The sequence below is a fragment of the Engystomops pustulosus genome, chromosome 1 (genome assembly GCF_040894005.1).
Source record: "Engystomops pustulosus chromosome 1, aEngPut4.maternal, whole genome shotgun sequence".
Classification (NCBI taxonomy): Eukaryota; Metazoa; Chordata; class Amphibia; order Anura; family Leptodactylidae; genus Engystomops; species Engystomops pustulosus.
This window is the reverse complement of record NC_092411.1, coordinates 261524411-261540927: the sequence shown is the minus strand read 5'-3', so window position 1 is coordinate 261540927 and position 16517 is coordinate 261524411. Positions and strand designations below refer to the sequence as shown.

Genomic DNA, 16517 nt, shown 5'->3' with positions numbered 1-16517 from the left:
ATTCCAAAACCGGCGACGTTTCGGTATTTATCACCTTAAACACCGAAACGTCGCCGGTTTTGGAATAAACCCTTCAGTTTTTCCATTTACAACTCGGAGTGCTGCCTCTATTTTTTTGGATTTATATGCTTGTAAGTCTTTTACCAGGACTGTTGAGTCTTTGCACCCCCCCTTGTTAGGGGTTCTTTTTTGACACTGTGCTGCTGTGGAATTTTTTTCTTTGGTTTAGTTAATAAATATATGAAAATAAAATGCTGTACAGAGTCACAACGTGTTTTGGAGAAAACCTTTTTCAAGTAAAAGTTATCATTCTTCAGAGCTCGTCCTGCCTGTGCCGGAGAGATAAAAAAATTTTGTACCTGTGTGATAAGACATGATACAGGGGTTACTTTTTTACCGCAGGAAGCAAACAAAGGAGCTTCCTGTTGAATGAAGACAGGCAGAGATCTCAAAAACAAAGTCTAGAAAACTCTGAGGCATCTATAAAAAAAAGTATTGGAAAATCTTTAGTTTTAACTTCTAGAGAGGCTGTTAGTATGGGCATTTCATTCTGTCCTGTTACCAAACCGCTGCCAGTCTAGTGCATTTGTACTGTATGTTCCATTTTAACTTTTTAGTTACATTTTCTTACTACTTTATCTAAGCCTTGTTTTCTTATTACATTTTATTTTTTTCACATCATGTTTTGTTCTTGACATTGATGATGTCATATTTTAGCTCTTATCACAGATAAATCCTCCATCTTCCATGAAGGTGCTTGGGCATAGCCAGCCCATGCAGGGCTTTAGCGTCATTGAGGCTAAATTTAGATGTCCTTCTTCCTTTCCACCTTACACTATGTCAAAGGTTGTAACCTTTTTAGTTATTTTTAACACCTCACCATTCCTTACGTCCTGTTTGACACCGATGACGAACTACTCGATCAGCAATACAATTGACAACATTCATACAATATACTGCAGATCTTATCATATCCACATCTTCCGACCAGAGAATCCTTAAAATTTTCTATTGAGCATAATTGTGTCATGAGTTTGGTGATAATTGTAGCATTAATAATAATTAGCAATTTCCTCTGATGAAAGTCACATTTCATAAATGACCATGGAGCACAGTTGCATTTGCCCATCTTCACATCATAAGTCAATGGCAATTAATGGCGGGTAACCCAATTAATAAACATTTACAGAAGATTCTGAGTCACCTCTGCACAGTTTACAGCAATTTGTTCATTAGTCCCTCTGGTCACATTATTCTGTAACTTTCATGGGTCTCCTATCAAAGGCATTCACTAAGGCATCAAGTAAAGGGCACCTTCTGCATTTAATTAAAAAGGTCATCAAGGTCCATCACTTTCTATTGCTCCATGACCCTGCTAAATAGATCAGTCTTTCTAATCTTCACCATTCCCATCTTTGTTTTGAAAGTCATCACTGGCCTCTAAGATGAAAAAATAAATCTTATCATCTTAGGTAGTGTCAATGTAACAAAAAAACTGTCTCATACTGACACCTCATGACATTTCATCAACCTGCCAATATTTATCGTTCCCCCCCCCCCCCCCAACAATGGTAAATCTTTGATGGGGCTCCTTATTTAGACTAATTTTGATTATTTTATATAGATATAGGAAGATAATAAAATGAATGGCTAAGTATTTTCTAGTATCACAAATATATCAAACACACAATAAAAACAATAATATACAAAATAAACCAATATTTATCCCTTTGACAGATATATCCAACCTCAACTAAATAGGTTTTTCGAGTGCAAGATTTTTGAATCTTATTGAATGGAGACAAAAAGTTGCCTAAAGGGGTCATCCAAGGATGTTGATTAATGGCCTTCCCTTTGGATATGCCATCAATCTCTGATCGCTGAGAGAAGAAACCCCCCCCCCCCCCGATTGATTGGCTGCTTTGGCCTCAATAAATACCATCCACAGAGCTAGAAGCAGCTTGTACTATGCTCTTAGTAGTGTCCAGAAGCCGTAATGGCAAACTCAGCTTGCATTGCATAAAATAATAAGCCATCAGTTAAGATTGGCTGTTCCAAAAAAGCAACTGATCTCTTGCTGTCTGATCACTGAAACTCCCACCAAAAGCCCCTACAAAGCCTGATATGGAAAGAAGCGATCAACAGGAGCTCTGTTCCATTCTACAAGATTTTCACATTATTTGACACTTTCAATCTCCCGTTCTCGCAATCAGACACTAATTCGCACCCCATTAAATGAATTTTCTCATGACCGAAGTCTCGAAAAATCTACCATAGAACCAACAGAATTCAAAATTGCAACTTTATTCTTAGACTAAGAGAACAGCTTTGCAACTTATACTACTGCAGATCCAGATAATTGGAGATAAATGTCTGATTCCTAAAGGTCGAACATAACAAATAGGCACCCCCGACCTGCCTCAAACAGGTCCTAAGCCCCCTAGAAGTGAATGGAGCGCACAATGGATAAATATGGTAAATGTTTTTAAACTCTGACATTGGCACATGCTCTAACTCCTTAATTAAGTATGGCACATGTCCCCAAAAACTTGGCACGTATGGTACATTGGAATGATGCCCTTTGGCCATTAATCATTTTACATGTCCTTTTATGCTTTTAGATGTTATCTCGAAATGTATCATGCTAAAATTGCTAATATATAATTATTTTATTTCTACTCGGAAATCTCCGGGCTGGGTTATAGCACATAGCGGATCGGACTCCTTGTTATTACATGCAATGTATCACAAGGCTTTGAGGCTTGCAGGAAGGATAAATATGCAATGTTTTGCACCCAGAGATTAATTTAAAAGTGCTGACCCCTTCACTTCGCTCGGTATAATAAGTGGATGTATAGTACAATTCATCAGGTGCATTGAGCCTTACATTTTCTTTATTATGCACACAAGAAGCACATGAGTGATGACTTTTTAAAGGGATACTGTACGAGAAGGTATATTTATTGAAGCTGTTTTCTACAATGTAATAACCTTCCAGAAATGTTCTTCTCTCTAAGGAAAACATATGTACAGCCCAAATATGTCTAATAGGATATTTATGTCTATGGGTATAACTCTCAGGGCGGATAACACTGGTAAAATGAAGCTCAACCTTCAATATATTACAGTGGAGAAACATTCTTATAAAACGTGGTCACAAAATTGCTTCTATTCTGAAATATCTGGAAATTGTACAGAATTTCAGTGGAGGTTATTGGTTATAGAATTTAAAAAATGTGGGGGAGGGATGTAACTGTTAACAAGTTACAGTAAATGCACCAGATTTATGGCTGTTTGTCCACCATACAGGGGTAGGTGCCTTATACCACAACCTCATAGCACAATGGGGAGATTTAGTTAACCGGTCCATTCGCGATCCAGCGGAGGCGTTCTCCGTCGAGGATTCGGGTCTTCCGGCGATTCACTAAGGTAGTGCGCCCAGGTGTCGCTGCTGTGCTGAAGTCCGGGGAGTTCATTGGAGTTCACCATCTGTTGCTGGGTGCAGGTAAGCACGTGTCAAGCGACACTTTTTAAAAAAAATTCTGCGGTTTTTCCAAATCCGTCGGGTTTTCCGATGGCCACACATGCCAGCGCCAATGCGCCACAATCCGATCCCCTGCGCCAAAAACCCGGGGCAATTTGAGGCAAATCGTTAATTTTCGGGAAATCCGATGAAAAAAAGCGATTCGTGCCCTTAGTAAATGACCCCCAATGAGTTTCAGCTATGAACGTGAATTACTGCCGTCCTCTATACACAAATACCAGCTGTAGACACGTGTCACCACCAGCGCAAATAGAAGTGGGCAATGACGGGCAAAGCCGCGGGAAAACGGGAGTGGGGAGAGAGGAAAGTAGAATTCTTTTTCATTTTTAATTTTTAAAGCCCCCCCTCCCCCCCCCCCCCACAGCCACATTTTTAGAAATACTTATTCTCAGACAATCCCTTTAAGATTTTTCAATGCGTAGGTGCCACATTTAGCATCAGACAATGTGCTTGGCAATATTCTAGGTTAACATTATCAAATATAAGTGTGTATCAGAAGATCTGCCCTACCCATGTATATGTGCGGTCCATTCACAGGTTCCTCCTATGCCTAAATATGGAGAATGACTCATATTTCTATAATTTACTGCCTTTTACAATAATATGGTTACTCTAAGTTCTGGTACTATTCCATGGATAATCATGCATGTACATGTGACCTAACAAGACTTCTGGTATTATACTGGTAAGTGGATGTGTACAGGCAGTATGTAAAAGAAAGGTTCTTTGGGTTTAAATTGAATTTGTATGTTAGTCATAACTGGTATATTTTACAATCATAACTCTATACAAAAAACTTTTTAGTTCGATTTTCAAAGTTTTGTGGTGTAATGGAATCAAGGATAATAAATAAAACTTCATTTCAGACAACTTACAGCTCATCATTGCAGTCTGGAACTATAGTAAAGCATCCAGAGAGCTTCACCAGAGGTCACAGTGGGCAGAGAGGTCTATCTGTAACAAGGGGTCTTCTGTAATTCGGGTGTCCTTAAGTCTAGGACTTAGTCTTCAGTATGCTCAATAATATTTTCTGTGCCAGTTTATAAGTACTTTTGAAAGTGTAAATAGTATATGGAAAAAGTATTTGGTTACTGGGGGTCTGTTCAAAGAGAACCCAGATCGTAAGAATTGCGGCTCGCAAGTAACCCAAATGTTCCATATCCAATGGGAAACCAGTGCATAAGCTAAGCCAATTTTTTAATACATAAAGGGGGCTGTGGAAAAGCTGCACAGGATGTCTAATGAAAAGAAACGGAGAACCCGGCATATGTGCCAATGGTTTACTAATAAGGAGCCAACACAACACTTATGGGCTTTCTTTCTTTTGACTGTTGGGGGTCCTAGAACTCAAAGGTCAAAGAATCTGACCCCTTCAGAAATGAGAGCTAATGGCCAAAACTGTGTTTTGTAAATGGATGGCTGTGGTTGCATAGACTAGAGCAAATTTTTTTTTTTGCAAAACATTGCATCGGCAGAGTAGCTATAGATCCTTAAAATTCCTTCTCATGCCACCTTGTGGTACTTTCATGGAGTGCTCTATACTCCCCCAAAATAAATGTATCCAGACTTCTATTGATGATGTATTATACACCCATACTACTAAGCCATGTGCATCGGGTCGGTAAGCCTACGTCATCTGCATTAGCGAATACTAGTGGCCCTTTATTCAAGCCCGATTTAATACGAGCAAAGGAATCAACATTGTCTCGCAGCATAAAAAGTAGTAATCATTTTCCAACTAAAAGTTAATTGAAAGTGAAGTCAACTATACACATTTTGACATTAAATACCACATCTTTTGTATTTTTAATTATTTAGACCTTTAATCAACACAAACCTGAACTATACAGCACAAAAGAAGCAATTAAATTTACCCACCTCCCCACTAATTCACTAAAGCAATTTGCATTAAACACAGGGTCAAATGCGTTTTTATGAAGCAGAAATGAATATAGGGGAACATACAGTAAAACAACTTGTTAATTTGTACATTAAAAGTCAATGTAATTTTTCATTAGCTTCAGTAAAATAATGCTTTTTATGGGGTCTCCTATTACACATGTACTCCATATAATGATGTCATTTATAATAGATATATTCCGATTAATTATTCTATGTTTCTGGACAGTCCACAAATCATTGGTTGGAGGGTAACAAGAGTCCGGAGATTATATCTTTCTAGCTTTTGTTTTTTTAGTTCTTTTTTGTAGGCGCTACAATACAGGTTATGATTATTATATTTTTTAAAACTTACAGAGGGGGTGGCTATAGAGGACATTCAAGATCCCATCCATTCTTAGGCCTTGTCAAAAACACAAGCTGTTTCTCGTGATTTGTTTGTGCCCCATCAATCGTTGGTGGTTGACTGCCACCCACATGCTGATGAGGTATAAAGTAACCTAGACAGTCGGGTCATGCACAGGACTCTGGAATCCATAGCCATGGGCAAAAGTCGATAAAAAGATATTGGACCGCTTGCCACTAAAACAGCGGTTGGCACATTGCCCAAAGTAACGGTCATGGGCATGAGGCCTAAGTTTGTAGATTATTAGAGTCTATTTCAACAGAGTTTGGCAAAAAACATGCGAGATACAGTACATAAAATCTATTTATTCTAACATAGTGCACATTGTTACTAGTCTGTCTTGTATAGGTCATTAGCATATTATACTCCTAAAAATGTATGGGCCTGAAGTTTTTCAGCTGATTCTGGCTATTTTTAAGCTTCCATTTCTCTCTAGCATCTCTAGTGTATGAGTTGTTGAGCGTTTCCATCAAGAAATAAGTAGAATGATACCATGAGCGATTGGATAGACATATAATGGCTGTTGGAGCATCCAGCATGAATGTCCTACAACACCTCATCGCAGAAACGAGGCTTCAGCGACCCAATGGAAAAATCTACAGCACAATGGGGCACATTTACTTACCCGGTCCCTTCGCAATCCCTGATCCGGACTGTCTGACGAGGATGAAATCTGCCGCGATTCATGAAGATTGTGCGCCTAATATCCTGCATATGTCACTTCCCCGATCAGGTCCGCCAAAGTTCACCTTCTTCTTCCCTGTGTATGTAAGTGCATGGCTTGCAACACAATTTTTAAGTTAAATCCTGCGGTTTGTCCGAATCCGGATCGTCCAATGGCCTGCCCCCCCGATTTGTGTCGCATGAAAGCCGTCATGATTGTGCCAAAATCCAATCGTGTGCGGTAAAAACCCCTTATAAATCCCTGTCCCAGCGGCGCAAAACGGAAATCGTGGGGATGTCCGACAAAAGTGCGGTCCGCGGGTCCCTTAGTAAATGAGCCCCAATGTGTCTTAATCATAATATTGAGTGACCACTAGTTTGAGAAGCAATATGACATTTATTTATTATTTGACATTTATTTATTTACAACATTTCTTTAGTACACTATTGAGTGATGACTAGTTCGAGCAGTGGCAATGAAAGATGGCAATGCCAGATCTACAAAAGTGGAGCAGAAAACGGGTATAATTTTCAGAATCAGTGCCCCAAACAAGTTTAAAAACCATTCCAGTGAAGGCACCAAAATTACTGTTTTCTACAGTTATATTTGTTTTTAAAAACCCATGCTGACTCCGTTCAAACCTACACAGCAAAGCTTACATGCTTACACTAGTGTCCTGTATGAGTAAAGTACCTTCCACCAGAGATTAGTGAATGAGTAGGGAGATACATAAAATGTTTTACTTATACACTGTCGAACCGTCTTTAAGCCCGAGCCATACTACAGCTGTTTTAATTCCCCCCATGTTCCACACCCTCTGCTATTTCTGTTCCAGCCTACACGGGAAAGCTGAAAAGTGAACAATAGAGAACAAGTATCATTGCTCTGGCAGCAAATGTAAGTATTAGAATATATAATTTTTTAAGTAAATTGACAACAACTTAATATACAATATCTACAATGGAAACCAAATATAATATATAATTTTGTTATAAAACATTTGTTTTAATTAAAACAATTTTTTTATCAGTGATCATTTGCCAGAGAATGAAATGCTGCAGCTTGCAATATTGTATTGTTGTGTATTTTTTTGCATGTAGGCTGCAAAAAAATACACTAGTTTTTTTTAACCCAACACACATGTATTTTGTTCTTATTCACATTATGTAGTCTATAAATCAAAAATATCTAAAAGTGTCCGTACCCTTTAGGTTTGTTCAACCATATCAACCTTCTTAGATTTTTTTTTTCTTGTAATCATTGCATCTTACAAATTATGGTGACAATAAAATATCAGAGATTTTATTTTTATGTTACCCAATCTCCATTCCTAAATCTAAAAAATTATATGAGAATCTCCTGTGGTATGTTAGAAGGAATAGTTTTGCATAGCTGATGACTCGCCCTTGAACAATATGTCAGGTATCATATTTTTCCAGGAGCGGCATATTCCGAAGAAGCTCTTCTTTTCCTTTATTGCAGTTACACAGAACAGAGAAAAGATGTTTTTCCCCCATAAAAATAAATAAATAAGCATAAAACTCACAACACTGCAAAAATTCACTTACTCATCCCCATCTGCATTTAAATGAAACACTAATTCTAAGCAATTCATGTGTGCCCAAGCCTTCGTTTCATTGCATGTTATTATATTCACATTGTTATAATGAGGAAAGATGGTAGCATGTTAGCCTTAGAAATAGATGAGGGAGCAAAATAATCTGAAGGAATAGAAGAACACGGATACATTCAGGTCTAAGGAAGGAGGAAAACAATAATCTTTCAAGACAGCATAAATACTTCCATATGGCGATTACAACAATGGACTGTTGGACTATTATTTTTCTTAAAAATGCTCCCTATAAAAAAATAACAAGATTGCATTAATGTGAAATATAGTTTCATGCATATCTTTAGTTATTTTGCTTCTGAAAGTTTTGAAACTTGTTAGTTTTTAAAAGTTTTTTTTGGCCAAGCTTTCTTATTTTTAAGAGCTTTAGGCTTGTTTGGAATCCCCACAATGATTCCCCAGTGGGATCTACCACTATTGAAGGGAATGATAGAAACCAAATACTTATTGTAAACCAGAGCCCTTCAGTTCCCAAAGACTTTCCATCAATTCACAAAGACACATAGAAAGTAATAATGTGGATAGAGTTGCTGTATGAAACTCTGTACAGATCCAACCTAGACAAGAAAATTAAAAAAAAAACCTTTTACAAAGCATTTGTTGAAAAACCGTTCCAGGTCACTACGTCATGATGCTGCTTGAATTGCCAGAATTGTGCATAGCTGACACACAAGAGGTTGCTACTTGTAATCTAAATTTAAACTATCCAACCATATTCTGAATTCTTTAAAGGGAACCCATCACCAGATTTTTTTAATAAAGATTTCTATATTTGTATATCCCTGTTTGTTTGTTTTTTGAGGGATTTGCATGCCTCAGCATCTACCTTATCATTTTCAGTGTGAACAATTGAAGCATTATGCTGTTTTATATTCTTCTTTTTATGTTTATCCTTCTCACTAAGTAGCACTTCATGTAATGGGATCAGGTAGATGTCATCTAAAACCCTTTACCCACTAACAATTGCAAAACCTACCCCATGTATACATCTGATCACATGAAATTACTGCGTGCCTCCATCAACTTACACACCATGATTTCATGTGTTCAGATATAAACATGAGGTAGATTTTGCAATTGTTAGTGTGTAAAGGACCATAGATGAAATCACACTGGTGACATGATATGAAGTGCTGAATGATGAGGCATAGGGCATGAAGGAGATTAGAAGAGCGTGAGAACGGGAGGGGCATCTGCATTGCACCAAGCAGGACACGCTCCTCCTACTCGCTGCTGGATCTACCTATATGCCAAGTAACATAAAAAAGTTTATGACGATGTGAGAGAAACAATTTTTAGCTAAAAGAAGGGTGACTTTTAGTTAAAAAGGCTCCATAGGAGCCTGTGACTAGTTGTATTTGTGAAAAATTGGGTGGAAAGTTCCCTTTAACCCTCTTTGTTTGCTATTTCATTTCATAGTGTTTCCTTCATAACTTTCACAGCTTCAATATGATATCTACCAGAGATAACATAATTTATTAACTGATTAATAGAAGAATCTGGTATATTTCAGGCACCAAAGAGATTTCCAATCTTTTCTGTTTAATTTTGGCTGATTTTTTTTTAAAGGGTGGCTAGCTACCATTGTCATTCATTCTATAGAGCTTAGGGAAGGAGAACAGGCAAGAGAAAAGTCAAAAAACAAATGTGTGTTCTATACCAGCTTCCAGGACAACTGGCGCTATCCGATCCATACACAACATATCTGGACCCAATCTTTTAAAAAAATTGACAAAGCTTCAACGAGAAAAAACCTTGGACGCTCATCTACAAAGACGGCCTTTTTGGAATAAAAAAACAAAATGAAGAAAAATGAGAAGTCATATGTGAACACATATACTCGATACTTTTGATACTGTACTAGAAAGCCATGAAAGAAGTTAGTGTTATGTCCTGTTTACTTACTGATTGACTGTATTCTATTCGGTGTTGGCAGCCATTTTTGAAAAAGTTGTAGAAAAATGGACTTGAGGATATAGGGGAACACAAAGTGCAGGTGACTCAAGTGCAGGTGATAAATAATTAGTGGAAATGAGATAGTAACATGCTCACCTTCTGATGTAGGTTATATAAGCATTAAAGATGAGCGAGTATACTCGTCCGAGCTAGATGCTCATTCGAGTATTAGCGTACTCGAAACGGCTCGTTGCTCGGACGAGTATCTCGCCAGCTCGAGATCGAGCATTTACTTAACGAAACACAGTAAAGAACAGTGAAGAATACAATTAAAACAGTGAACACAGTGAACACAGGATCATTCAAGTGAAGAACACAGTAAAGAACACAGTGAAGAACGCATTGCAGATGTTCCGTACATCTGCTAACTTATCTGAAGACACGCGTGTCGAACGGTGTTCTTCACAATAGTATGTGAAGAACAATATGTGTGAAGAACACATTGCATCTCTAATAAGCATATAATAGATGGTGTCTTCTTCTCGAGGAAGAGTAGCTTGTGGTGGCTGTGAAGTCACGGGATAACCACGTTCAAAGGTGAACCACGTTCAAAGGTGTTCAGCAAGCAAGGATAGTCCACTCTAGAAGCGCATCTTCCCGAAGTCAAAATGTTCTTTATTTTTTTGTTACAAAAGGTATAAAGGGTTTTTATACACCTTTTATATGCCATTTGTAACAAAAAAAATAAAGAACGTTTTGACTACAGGAAGATGCGCTTCTAGAGTGGACCGTCCTTGCTCACTGCACACTGGATTTTTGAAAAAGTGGCAACAGAAGGTGATGTAACTTTTACATATTTTTTGTTGGCCCGGAAAGGCTACACCTGAAAGGTTTTCTTTTTATTATTCTTAGCTCCAATGTTTTACATGTTGCGAAACCCAATGGAAGGTGCCCAGTAAACATGTCTGCCCCCTACAGTTCCGCTCTGTCATTTTCATTTGCAGCTTTTGCAGCAACTTGTGCGATACATATTTATTCCATCTCCTTTTTATCTTCCCAGTACCCAGCGGATGCTGCTAATCCACACACAGGAATGGAATAGAAAGTGTTCTCTCCCTCACTATAGAAAACATTGCTTGTAATGCATTTTTGCATCTACCAAACGTTTCTCTAATGAGGTTTGAGAATGCTATAAATAACACTAATGAGACTTTGTCTTCCTATGTAATATATTTCCTTGATACCTCTCACAATTCTCTGTATTGTGTTCAAGTCTAAAAGCCAAAGGAACATCTTGCCGCTCTACGGCTAACACTATAAAAAATAAATGAGTTCAGAAATTCTATGGCCGAGATTCAAGAAAAAAAAAAGAGCAATATTATTATTATTTTTTTCCCATAAATAACCATATTACAAGAAAATGGACTTCCATTAAAAGAGACCTGTCGAGTTTACAGATGGAAGATTAACAGGTAGCCTTCCTATTCACATAATGTATTCTAGAAACCATTGAGGAAACAGATAGTGCTATGATTGGAAGGGAGAGACTACAGCAATATCACAAGAACTATATAATGGCTCTTCAAAGCTCCAGCCAAGAGCTTTTGCATATGAGAGGATTCAATGCACGGGAGTGTACATAGTTCATAGTCAGAAGCAGGAAAATTGCTATTTCACGGCACTCGGGTGCTCCTGTGAGCACCGGTATAACGTCCACAGGGGCTATTGTCTGTAATATAAATAAATTCAGTATTATAGTTGCATTCCCTCTGGTATTACCTTTTTTTTTCTGCATTTCCAGTAAATTGATCACATCCAGGCTACTCAACATAAGTGCAGGAAGATTCTATTGGGATATGTAATTGTGGATGATAATTGCACTGAGCTCTTGTATTTTTAAAATCATTTGGCGGCAACACCTTCTTTTAACGGCACGCTTGAGCTGCGCAAGGCTTTCTTTTCCCATAACCACTTATTCTCATTTGTCTTATGGTATGCTTGTGTTACATACAGAATATATAGATACGAAGGTAACTGTGATAGGGAGTGGGAATTAAATGTGTGTAGGAATTAAATACAAATGGATAACTTGGGACTAGGTTGTACCGACCCAACCCCACACTTCATTAGAAGTTTGGAACGGGTAGGGTTAATGCCTGTTATCAGTGCTGGCGTCCCTTGGATGATGTTAACTTTTTAAATGCCACTGACAAAGTCACTAACGACATTCGAATAGGGTCATCAGGAGCAATGATCTACTGGCGACATTGTCAGCATTATTTAAGCAGCTAACATCCACAAATGGTGGCAGCACCACACTTGGGGTCCAGATTTTTAAAAATTCAGGTTTGGCCAAATTTCAACAGGTACACTCATCACTATTTGGGGCAAATAAGTCTGGTTGTTTTCAATTTAGGCGGTGCACCAGAAAAATTCAGCCTTGCGCCAAAAAATCCTGGTGTAGGCCAACTAATAACTGTTTTAAAGTCAGACTCTACAGTCTTAAACTGCATCTGGTACATCGTCCAGCATGATTTACCTCATGCAGAATATGATTTTGGGGTTGGACTCTGCACTGATATATTTACTGACAGTTTTAATAAATCTCCCCCTATATGTTATAAATAGATGATAAATAGTTGCAGGTGGAGTGGAGAATATGCTGCGCATGCGTGACCACTCTCCATTTAGATCAACTTTTTCTGCAGCTAATAATCTTAGAATGAAACAGCTCCATTCTAGTGGTCTAGTGAGGTTACTGCAGATCAGCCAAACAAAAGTGACTTGGTTTATCTACTATACCAAGAATTAAAGGGGTTGTCCGACAGCATAAAAAATGCTATTGGTGGCTGGGAGTGGGCTGGTTGAAAAAAATAAACATTTACTTACCTTTGCACTCCCTCCTGGCATCCCACGCTGCCATCCCTGCATTCATCTTTCAACCGGCTCAGGTGGCCGGTCATGCACGGCAGCTGGCAGGGAGTGGAACACAGCATGGCTTCCGTGCCCCTGTTTGTTAACATTGGGCATGAACCGAACCCCAGGAGGGACTGAGGAGGTAAGTAAATGTTTATTTTTTTAACCAGTCCCCTTCCAGCCACCGATATTTTTTTTTATGCTGTCAGACAACCCCTTTAAGTTGTCTGCTTGAAATTTCATTCGGTGCAAAACAGTTGATGAGAACAACTTATCAGGGTGTTGGATTTTGAAGACCATTTTAAGTAAGAAAAATTACTTTTTCATATTTTATTTGTAAAGTTAATAGAGTAGGAATACCAAGTCTTAGGAAAGACATCCAAGTGGCGGTAGCAAAATGGATAACCAAAATGTTCAATATATGGATCACACATCTGTATCTAAGTGAAAAAAATGTACCAGTAAAGTAGAAATTACTTGTCTCTAAAGAACACAGTCAACATATTGATATACACTTATCCACATTGCACAATTTTTTTTTCAAATTACAAACATTTTTCCAGGCAATGTCTCAAAACTCCTTGACGTAAAGCAGATCTAGAATGAATATCAACTAAGCAGAAATCTACTGAAAACCCAAGCCTCTATTGTAACTACTTAACAATCCTTTCGATAAATTGCTCCAGCAATCGTTGGGTTTCCAACAACAGCAACACAGTTTATGCAGATTATACACCACAGAAGCAGAGTGCCAGGTTACCTTGGAGGTGAGGCCCATACTGTAGCTATCCATTCCATATGAAATCTGCAAATAAATGAAAATATTGATTTTGAAGAGCAATTGATCATGAAAACAAGTTCATCATTTATCTTCAGAACAAAACTTTACAGCAACAATACAGAATATGTCAGAAATATCTAAAGAAGGATGAGAAAGATGAGGCAGAGGAGAACAATTCTCACAATCCATACATCAATTCTGTTTTGTATGTTTGGCACAGCAGCACATTAAACTCATCAATTAAAGGAACGGCGTCTAATCCGTCTGACACTGATGGGACTTAGTTAGCTCAGTTCAAGGATATTGTTAATATTGGCCATTTAAAATATCTCACAATATACATCAGGAAAAGACTTCTGCCTGACAGCTGCTCAATTTATCATAAGTATTTTTTATTAACATTAACCTATTTTAGTTATTATTTTAGCCCCATATGTTTTCATAATTTTTGCATTTAGACATATAATCAATTACCAGGTTTCTTAAATTATATTTTATTGATGAGTTCACCACCATAAAAGGATAACAAAAACAGTGCCACCGCTTTCCTCAGTTTAGTTCATTGAAATTAAATGATGCTCAGTCCTGATGTAATACATAGGGTGTCATGACATTGAAGAAGCATAAATCTGTTTCCCTGTCTACTTGTTTGTCCTGTGCTAAATCACAGGAAACAACTGGGTGACAAACCCTATGCTGAGTAAGACAAATAAACAAAAAATTATCACTCAAAATGGAGATGGCGTCAATGTACAAAATCATAAGACAGCAGAATAGTCAGTAGGAGCATGCAAAAGGTCAGAATCACATCAAAGCACAATCAATATACAGATAACTAGAGCAAGATGACTTGTCTAACTTGCACAGAATGAAGTCACATGACATTTTAGATGGACTGCCTCGATGCAGCCCCAGTAGCTGATTGGTTTTGCCATCTGTCACTCTATTTGGCACTTGTGACAAACCACCATCTCTTTAATGCAGCAAGATAAATCACTCAGTCCTACAAAACATATACCTGGGTGTGGTTCTAACAGAGAAGAACTTTAAACTACAGGAGTTTTGTGCAAGTTTTGGAAGCCATGCGATCTTCCACAGATATTGTGGTATTCCATGATGGACATTCTATTTCTTCTATTAGCATACAATATATGAACTGGTTAGATATGAATCTCTTTCATAGAAAATTGTTCATGAATAGATATTCCCCAACTATAACATCTATATATCAAATTGGTTAGATCAGTTATCTTTCATTTCATTCAATTTTTGTTAGGAATACTTATTGTGATCCATTACCATTTCATTACATAAAAAAATATCTATCAAATATTGATCAGAAATAGAAGCATTGACCTCAGTCATTGACACATTGGGCCACATTTCTTAAAATGTTTGCACAACTCTCAACTGAAAAGAATGTGCAAACTGTGACGGTTTTCTGTCGCAGCTGCACTGTGTCCAACAAGCCTGAAAAAATGTGCACCTAAAGGTGCTTAGTCGGCATTTGCATGACATTTATTACTGACATGCGCCACAATTCTGTCTGAGCCCCAATTTTGCAGCATGAGGTGCACAAAGAACATAGTACACACTGCACTCATTTTGATAAATGTGGACCAAAATGTAAAATTTGGAACTGCTTGGACCATCAATGATAAGCGCATTTTATGCGCAATGATGGATGCATTTTATTTGGATTCTACTAATTTTGAACACAAATAGTCTCAAATTTAAACTTTAGTTATTTGGTATAGAACATGTTTATAAAGTCTAGTGTACACTAAAATAATATTCCGAAGCTTCTTTGACCTTTATGTATAAGATTTTAATTGCCCATTCAGCCTTGAGCACAGACACATCACATAGACCAGCAGCGGACTGGAGTAAGTTTGAGACTTTTTATGAGACTTTTTGCAAAAGTTTAAAGTCATGAATCTGGGTTTGCACGGTGTTGCTCAAGCACTAATTCTATGTTTAGGCCAGATTAATGAAGAGGTGTATGTAGTCCTGTGACACTTTTTAGTACCAAAAAGTCTAAAAAACCCTTAATTTGACTACTTTGAGACTTTTTTATGCCAAAAAAGCCCAGTAAAACCAATGATAAATAACCCCCCTAGTCTCTATTCACTAACAAGGAATAAGCATTTGATACACTGCTTAAAATTTCCAACCCTGAGCCAAAATGGAGAGTGGCTTTGGTTATCCTGGACCATTCATGTAATCCTTGCTGATGAACAGGTTTAGAAAAGACCAAACCATTGCCACATTGCTTATCATAACCTCTGACCTTGCATACTTGCTGGCCCTGCACAAAATTGCAGGTGAGAACTGGGCAGCAATCCCTAGAATAAATAAGTGCATGGCAACAGGAATGAAAACACCCAGAACACTACACATCTACACAATCCTCTCTTCACCATTAGTTATTGAATATAGTGTTTTGAAATTTACTTTCCAGATATTTATTGATCAAACATTTTTGAAAAGTCGGCCCATCAATGGTCAGTAGATATCTGGTATTGGTTTCATTAAGAGGTAGCTGCATATTCACATTTATTATTTACTAAAGTTAATAGGATTCATGGAAAGATCTTAAGAAGACCACTTGGAGCTTTCCATAACTCTTATACATTTCAACATGGAGTGATGGCACGTGATGGACAATTCCTCATTAAACTATTCTGAAGGCTGATCTCCCGACTGCACTTTCTGTCTGGCTTTTTAACTATGTCTGTTTGTGGTGATTGAGGTGACAGACATTAGAGACAGGGAATAGCA

General features: G+C 37.7%; 1 protein-coding gene across 2 annotated transcripts in view; it reads right to left on the bottom strand.

Annotated features, from left to right (window-relative positions):
• Positions 1 to 16517, bottom strand: part of PPARGC1A (PPARG coactivator 1 alpha) — a 1046166-nt gene that overhangs the window by 490899 nt on the left and 538750 nt on the right. For both annotated transcript variants that reach the window (XM_072126007.1, XM_072126005.1), the window contains exon 3: positions 13716 to 13760. In XM_072126007.1, coding sequence (XP_071982108.1) covers positions 13716 to 13760 — 45 coding nt within the window. The remainder of the gene's footprint in view (positions 1 to 13715; positions 13761 to 16517) is intronic.